The 8,721-nt window shown below is 50.5% G+C and overlaps 2 protein-coding genes across 2 annotated transcripts; both read right to left on the bottom strand.

Moving 5' to 3' along the window:
* Window position 1: 1 nt before the first annotated feature.
* Window positions 2-2,376, bottom strand: LOC311343944 (transmembrane protein 17A; the record flags this gene model as incomplete). The annotated part of the gene is made up of 4 exons (XM_084468902.1): window positions 2,242-2,376; window positions 1,578-1,684; window positions 1,166-1,279; window positions 2-370 (listed from the first exon to the last, which is right to left on the bottom strand). The coding sequence occupies exons 1-4, from the start codon at window positions 2,366-2,368 to the stop codon at window positions 2-4; spliced, it is 717 nt and encodes a 238-aa protein (XP_084325028.1). The 5' UTR covers window positions 2,369-2,376.
* A 559-nt stretch (window positions 2,377-2,935) lies between these two features.
* selenoe (selenoprotein e) lies at window positions 2,936-5,054 on the bottom strand (the record flags this gene model as incomplete). Its single annotated transcript, XM_084467585.1, has 4 exons — window positions 4,929-5,054; window positions 4,571-4,647; window positions 3,528-3,606; window positions 2,936-3,079 (listed from the first exon to the last, which is right to left on the bottom strand). The coding sequence occupies exons 1-4, from the start codon at window positions 5,049-5,051 to the stop codon at window positions 2,936-2,938; spliced, it is 423 nt and encodes a 140-aa protein (XP_084323711.1). The 5' UTR covers window positions 5,052-5,054.
* Window positions 5,055-8,721: the final 3,667 nt, after the last annotated feature.

The raw sequence follows: 8,721 nt of genomic DNA, 5'->3' as shown, positions 1-8,721 counted from the left end.
ATCATTCACCCTCGCCTGCCACTAGATCCTTCACCTCCACCCTCCTCCTCTGCACCTCCGTCACCTCCGATGGGGGTCCCCGGTCATGGGCAGAACGCTGCGGTGGTGGGGGGGGCAGGGGGTGGTGCTGGGGGTGGAGGCTCTCCACCTCCCCAATCTGCCGCAGGTGGAAGAGCAGCGTGAGCTTGCGCGTCATGGCGCGCAGGGCCAGGAAGGAGCAGCCGATCTGGGCCAACAGGAAGAGCAGCAGGACGGCGTGCACCGCCCGCTCCAGGGGCAGGATCAGGATGGCCGCGTCTGTCAGGAAGAAGAGCAGCACGGGCAGCTGGAAGGAGACAGACAGCAGCCAGAACGCAGCCAGCTCCGGAACCTGGGGGAGGAGGGGGGGGGGGGAGGGAGAGGGAGAGGGAGGGAGGGAGAGAGAGAGGGGGGGAGAGAGAGAGAGAGAGAGGGAGGGGGGAGAAAGAGAGAGGGGGGGAGAGAGAGAGGGGGGGACAGAGAGAGAGAGAGAGAAGGGGGAGGGAGAGAGAGAGAGAGAGAGGGAGGGGAGAGAGAGAGAGAGAGAGGGGGGAGAGGGGGGGGGCAGAGAGAGAGGGGGGGGGAGAGAGAGAGAGAGGGGAAGGAGAGAGAGGGGGGACAGAGAGAGGGGAGGGAGAGAGAGACAGAGGGAGAGGGGGGAAAGAGAGGGGGTAGACAGAGAGAGAGGGAGAGAGAGAGTGATGGAGGGGAGAGAGAGAGAGGGGGGGGAGAAAGAGAGGGGGGACAGACGGAGGGAAGAGAGGGTGGGAGAGAGGGAGAGGGATGGAGGGGAGAGAGAGGGGAAGGATGGACATAAAGGCATGAAAGAAAGAAAGGAAGGAAGTGAGTGAGTGAATGAGAGAGGGGGTATGGAGAGAATCTGTTAAAATGTGTTTGAAGATGAAAATGAGTCACCAGCTCAATTGTTGATTTCAATATTCACAGCCTGTCACCAATGGGAGACACACATGCACACACACACAGGCAAACACACACACGCAAACACACACACTTTTTTTTCCCACTCTTCGGTTCATATCGCTCTCGTTACGCGGTCTCCTTCCTGATAGAGCTCCGGTTTATTCGGCAGCCCTGTTATTGTGGTCCCGGAGGACCTGAGGGAGAGTAGAGGGGCGTGCGGGGGTACCTGCTCGGTGAGGTTCCCCACCCAGCCCAGGTAGAGGCGCGCCGCCTCGATGGCGGTCAGCAGGATCACCCCGGTGACCAGCAGGGCCTGGTAGTACCCTGGGAGCAGGCAGAGCTGCACACACACACACACACACACACACACACACACACACACACACACACAGATTAACAAGGCGTACATAGAACGTGAAACGTAGCCATAAGGACGATGAATAGATACAGGTTTATTAGCTTTAAGGTCTTATAGTCATAGTGGATTGTATATGACACAACTAGTATTTTATAGAAGCAGTGCACACCGCTGTAAGTACAAGTAACGACTCATTCACTAACTAATAACTCCCCATCTGACTCACCAACTAAAGTACTAACAGTACTAACTAACAGTAATAACTAGCCTCCCAGCCCACCTTGAGGTGCAGCATGGCCACAGCGGAGGCCCACCAGCAGGGGAAGTAGAACATGTTGAAGTAGAGCAGCATCTGGAGCGGCAGGTGGGACACCAGCTCGTGGACCCCTGGAGACACAAGAGGCCATTACCGTTACTGTATCTCTTCATTGTCTATTGGTCTGACTGTATCTCTCCCATTACAAAGGAGTCTGACTATCTCTTTCATTACCAAGCTGTCTGACTGTATCTCTTCCATTACCATGCTGTCTGACTGTATCTCTTCCATTACCAAGCTGTCTGACTGTATCTCTTCCATTACCATGCTGTCTGACTGTATCTCTTTCATTACCAAGCTGTCTGACTGTATCTCTTTCATTACCATGCTGTCTGACTGTATCTCTTCCATTACCATGCTGTCTGACTGTATCTCTTCCATTACCAAGCTGTCTGACTGTATCTCTTCCATTACACAACCAATTATAGGAAAAAAGAAGGACATGTCAGTGTCTAAGTGTGTTATTCTTATTCTTATTATTCTTAGTAGTAATATTGTTATTAGCCCCTATGTGCACTGCAGAGACCATTCGGATCTCGCCTGTTGACATTCTGTTCGTTGCGAAAAGCAAACCGTGGATCTCCGGATGGTCCCACGGGGTCAGGAACACGGTACGAACGGTGCGAACCTGATCTGTCGTCCTGCTCCTGGGCCAAGTCGCTGTCCGTCGTGCGGTTGTTGGCGAACACCGCGCTCCCGACGTAGGACAGCCCTGCGCGCAGCGTCTGCGGCCCGGGGGAGAGGAACACCGGCATGACGGCGACGACCGGACGGTACCGACCCGGGGCTGGGCGCTGTGTTAGGGGGCCATGTGTCACTCCCTCGGAGCTCCGCCCGCCCTTTGATAATCCTTGTTGATGTCACACACACAGACACAGACACACACTCTAACACACAGTGATAATCAGATTATCTGACAGGAGGCAGGCTGCAGATTAACCTCAACCAGCACTAAAGTTACTAGAAGTTGAAGTAACTATAGAATAACTATTATGACCCATAATGAGCAGGCTATGAAGTCCTACACCATTTACATTTTTTTTTACATTTAGGCCTACGAGTTATTTTTGAATGAGTTCCAATTCACAACCGATTCACAAAAAAAACCATTCTTTCTATGGAGCCGTCTCAAATATTTATTATCATAACAACACATACTTTTTTGACAATTTATATTTTTGGGGTGGGTGACGGAGTTCGGACTGCGCAGCCGCAGCCTGTCAAGGAGCCATCAGAGTGGGGCCGGGCTGACGTGAGCCTTGGAGCCCCACTCGTCATTAAGCGACAGGGCTGCAGCGGCGGTCCGCGGCCACTAGGGGCCCTCAGAGCTCGTCTCTGGGGGCGTGCAGGGGGAAGTTCTGGAACTCCTCAGGAACCTCCTCTCCCTTCTGGCTCCTCTTGTAGAAGCCGCGGGCCTCCAGCAGCTGGCCGATAGCGTCCGCCGTCATCTCTTTCACACGGACCGTCTGATAGGAATGTAAGTTAATGAATGACTGCAATGAAATCACCCATTAGTTCTCTCTCTCGAAAAATAAAAAAAACAAATACAAACGCTGGTGCCAGTAATAAAGTAAACAACTGACATTTCATTTTAAACAAAAGACATTCATTAAATTACATTAATGCATTTACAGAGGCATGGATGTTCTGAATATTGTCTGGAGAAGTCTCTGAGGGTGTGTGTGTGTGCATGTGTGCGTGTCTGGGTGTGTGTTTGTCTGGGTGCGTATGTGTCGGTGTCTACCTTTCTCTCTAGCGCCACTATCCGAGTGAGATCTGCTCTGAAAGTATCGTGACTCCTCCACAAACATCTCCCAACACGTCTCAACCATCCGGCCCTCCGGATTCACCGATAACCGATGAGCAAGTCAGACCAAACCCCCCCCCCCCCCCCCCCCCCAGCAGTCTCCTCACCTGCACCACCTCGTCCTTGTCATCGTAGAAGATCAGACGGGGGTCCTTCTCCTCCGAGGAATCATACTCCAGGTTATGGCTACGGTGGAGATTAAGGAAACAACAGAGCATCAAACAGAAAGAGAGAGAGAGAGAGAGAGAGAGAGAGAGAGAGAGAGAGAGAGAGAGAGAGAGAGAGAGACAGAGAGAGAGAGAGAGAGAGAGAGAGAGACAGAGAGAGAGAGAGGGACTGCAGTTCTCCCTGGGAAACACCAGCCCCTCCGCACCTGGTCTCCACACCTGGTCTCTTGGGTGGTGAGTGGAGGAGCAGGGGGGTTAGCTCTCAGCTAGCAACAAGCTAGGTAGCAGCCTGGGACCCCCAGTCTGGGTTTGGGATCTGGGGACCCCCGTGTCTCAGTCTGGGAGGTCTGGGGACCCAGTGTCTAGGTCTGAGGTCTAGGGACCCCATGTCTAGGTCTGGGGACCACGTGTCTAGGTCTGAGGTCTAGGGACCCCATGTCTAGGGACCCCATGTCTAGGTCTGGAGACCCCGTGTCTAGGTCTGGGGACCCTGTGTCTAGGTCTGGGGACCCCGTGTCTGGGTCTGGGGACCCCGTGTCTAGGTCTGGGGACCCTGTGTATAGGTCTGGGGACCCTGTGTATAGGTCTGAGATCTGGAGACCCCAACTAATACGGCGTTGTGCATTCGCTTCTCACACATCTGCTTAATAAACATCTGCTCATCATCTCTACTCCTAATCACATTAGTCTGTAATCCCCCTGTGACCCCATGAGCAGAGTAGGAGACCACAAGTGGGGTCTGGACCCCCAGGTTTGGAAGCACTGTAGACTATATAATACTATATATGGGCATGGTGGTGCACATACTTATTGTAGAGTGAGTTACTATCCCAGGCTCATTACACATGAACGACGAACTGCTGATCATATTAATGAATGAAGGAACACAATCACCGTCTGAATTTTATGAATGGCTGATCAAATTAATTGATGAAGGCACACATTCACCGTCTAAGGACTTAACGGTCACAGTTGGAGGATACTACAATGCCCAGCGCTCCATCAGGAAATGGTGGAGTTCCGGCATCTTCTTGATGCTTCACCCGACCACGCTGGGAGCCTGAGAACAGATGACAGTTGACAGTCAGCCGATATAAATCATGTTCCTATTTAGACCAAATGCATCAAGACTGAATAAAACGCCAGCCCCGTAGGTCCTGAAATAGGGCCCGTGTCCTGAAACACGATTAGAACTGACAGGTTCGGCAAAAGTATTATTGGTGGGTTGTCGACATGCATCGTGAGCACAGCCGTCACACGTCAGGCGGATTCGGATCCCGTTCATTCAATGGAGAGTCAGCGGTGAAACTATACAGAGCGCTCCGCCGGTAGGCTACCTACCAGCAGTTTCCCCCGAGCGATGACGCGCGTCTCCTCCGCCGGAGCGTGGCTGTCGTTCCCTGACGCGTCGGCGGAGATGGCCAGAGTCACGACCAAGAAAAAGGCCCACATTTTACGACACATGTGTTTGTGTCAGCCTCTCTCAAAGTTAGTTCAAATACTTTAGAGTAAAAATTGCAGAGTACTTAAGGATTTCAGGAGGGGTAAACCACATTTTTAAGGGGGGATGAATCCAGGTCTTAAATAAATCCCATCTTTTTATTTTCATCCAAAGAATCGTTAATAATTACAATCTGTTATGTCCTGTTATGCAACTCTCATTTGAATGCCATTTAATGATCCTTGTGGCCCAGTATTTGATGTTCTGTTGATTTGTATTCCAAATAGCTAAAGTACTTCCCCTCTGGCAAACTTCATGGTTTATTCCTTTCTCCCGTGTTTAGTTGTCAGCGAGGCTGAGCACATCTGTGCTCTTATCGCCGTTTCCCATGGCAAATGATGACATGGCAAGTAAGAGCCAGCTACATTCCCCACATAACCCAAAACCTATTTTCTGCTCAGAACTACATAATTATAAACATAGGGGTTTGAATAAAACAATGCTGAAACACAATCATCTGCTTGTGCTTATTCACAAAACCACAGAGGCTTCACGGGGTTTTGAGCACCACGACGGTGGAATAACAATGTTTACTCATCGATGTTATTGAGAACACGTATACTAGGTCACCACTAGAGGGCAGCAGTACCCACTCCTCCGTCTCCTGGCAGATGGGCGGGCGAAATGTACTTCCAAAGGCCCGGCCACAGACAATTGTGCTTCCAACAAAAATAAGCTGTTCCTTACTGGAATTCTGAACTAAAACCATCTCCCCTCTCTATCTGTTCCAGTCACCGAGCACCGAAACCTGGAGTGTGGCGGAGATCGGTGTCAGCTGCTGGCGATGCGTGAAATGGCAGCCTGTATCTCTGACCGCCTGTTTCTTTGACCGTGTTTCCCACCACTGTTGACCAACCAGACTTCTCAACAGACCTGGCCTCTTCTGCCTGTGTATGCTGTTGTCACATTGTCCGTTATTATATAATATATATTATGTTCTAAAGGGCTTGTTGGTTCATTTATATTTAAATTGAGGGCATTTTGCAGACACAATAAACCGCTGTCGGTACAGTAAGGATGTTCATAGAACCAAGTGCCAAGCACTAACAATCACTAGGTTAAACCATTCCCCATATACAACAAAAATAGCTAGGATAAGACGCTACACAATACGAAGTACTATTTTTAAGTGCAAGGACGTGCAACATACAATAAGTCCTCCGTTTATGGAAAGTTGAGGAGAATGAGGAGCATGAGCCGCCAGGGAAGGGTTTGCGTAGGGCTGTGGAGCAGGAGAGAAGCCTGGAGTGCAGGCACTGGGAGCTGGGTGGGGGTGGGGTGAGGGTCTGTGTGGCTCCTTAGCCTATATGTGTGGATGCATACCATATGTGTTCACACCACTGTGCTCCAGCAGCTTATATCGCACACTGCCAAAAATGTTATTACCACTAATCTGCTGACAATGGGAAAATGAATAGTGTAGAATGTGTAGAATGAAGCCCCAGAGACGATGAACAATAATTCAACACGTATTTATGCTCTCCAACATTTCTTATTGCTAATTGAGCAGTTGAGAAAATACGGTGCATGGATATGGAGATTGTTATGCAAAGTTGTCTGACATTAATTTATTTTAGTTTATACTGCTGAAACATTTATCCAACTCTTCCACGCTAGTCAGAGCTGAATCATTTCCTTAAAACTTTGTGAATCCGTCTGTTTCTGCCTCTGTCTGCATGCTGTCTTACCCTACATCTGTCTGTCTCACTGACTACTGTCCGTCTCTCTGATATCCGTCTGTCTCCATGCCATTGGTCTGTCCCTGCTTCTGTCTGTCTCTCTGACATCTGTCTCTCTGTCTGTCTGCTTTACTCAAAGCTCTGAGGCTGTTCCTTTTTTCCCTAAACTCATCAATCAAGAGCCTTTTAACACACACACACACACACACACACACACACATACACACACACTTACACACACACTTCCTGGTCTGCCAAAAGTTTCGGAAGCGGCCTCCATAACAGCAGGCCTTGCGTGGGTGTGTGTGAGTGTGTGTGCGTACATGCGCACGTAGGTGTGTGTGTGTGTGTGTGTGTGTATGTGTGTGTGTGTGTGTGTGTGTGTGCAAACGTGTGTGTTTGATCCTGTCTGAGTCCCGGGGCTCTGGGGCAGCCTGTCTGCCTACTGTAATAAAGCGTTCTCATAAAGAAGAGAGGCCGTGGTGGTGGAGGAAGTCGGGGGTGGAGGTGTTGTGGAGGGTGGTGCATTCTGGTAGGACGTATCTTAATGGTGATCGGTTTGTTTAAGCGGGAACTCTGTGATGCGTGCTCCGTCCCGCGTGTGTGTTGACCCTGACCGGAACATCTGGAAGGTTCCAAGAACGTCAACAAACAAACACACGCCAGCGGTTAGATGAGTTGGGGATGTAAAGAGCTGGAAGGTTCCTCTGGTGGTTTAGTTGGTGCTGGTCGCCACATGGAGGAAGTGGTGGAGACCTCCCCACATCTAGTGGCCATGGAGTGACCATGGAGAGACCATATAAATGGGGAAGAATTGATCGGCTCCATGGAATGAAATTATCACCATAATAAAAGTGCTGCCACTTCCCTGTTATTTCAACACTCCAGCAAAAAAAAACCCTGACGCAATTCACAAATCCTAACACACACAGCCACACACACACACACACACACACACACACACACACACACACACATACACACACACAGAACAACACCCACTTACGCACACATGCATGTACACACCCACGCACGCACACGGAACCGAACACACAAACGCACACACACACACACACACACACACACACACACACACACACACACACACACACACACACACACACACACACAAAACCAACTGTTAACCTTGACTCTGATCTGCTGCATATAGCTACAGGCTCAACAGGAAATGGTTTCATTGGTCGAGCGTTGGAGTGTTTACATATTTAGACAACGCATGTTCCTGAAAAAGTGATAGCTAGGATGGTGCTGTCAAGGTGGAGAGGGGTGGAGGGGACAAAGTGACAGGTGGTGGTGACAAAGTGACAGGTTAGGGTTAGGGTTAGAGTTAGGGTTTAGGGTGGTGGGGAGGTTGTGGTGACAAAGTGATGGGTAGGTGGTGAAAAAGTGGAGAGGGGTGGAGGTGATGGTGGTGACGCGACAGCCACTGATTCTCTCTCGTTCCTCCCCTCTCTGCCCCCCCCTGCCCCTCCCCCTTCCTGCTCCTCCCCCCTCCCCTCTAATCTCAGCCCGGCTAATCAGAAACACATGTCCTCCATAAGGGCTCTGGTCTAGTCCGGTAGGTCGGTCCAAAAGCGCTCTGGTCATGGAAGCACATGGACACAAACACAGACAGACACTTGGTCTCACACAAACACACACACATGGGGACCACACAGACACAAACACACACACATGTAAGCAAACAAACAAACACACACACACACACACACACACACACACACACACACACACACACACACACACACATACACACCCAGGTGGTGGTGGAGGTTATGATGGAGGAGGTGGAGGTTATGATGAAGTAGGAGGTGGTGGTGGAGTTTATGATGGAGTTGGTGGTGGTGGTGGAGGTGTTGGAGGAGGTGGTGGTGGTGGAGGTTATGATGGAGTGGGTGGTGGCAGAGGTGGAGGTTATGATGCAGTGGGTGGT

The sequence above is a fragment of the Micromesistius poutassou genome (genome assembly GCF_964030765.1).
Source record: "Micromesistius poutassou genome assembly, chromosome: 5".
Lineage (NCBI taxonomy): Eukaryota > Metazoa > Chordata > Actinopteri > Gadiformes > Gadidae > Micromesistius > Micromesistius poutassou.
Note: the sequence above shows the minus strand (reverse complement) of the source record. Positions and strands in the feature narration are given on the sequence as shown.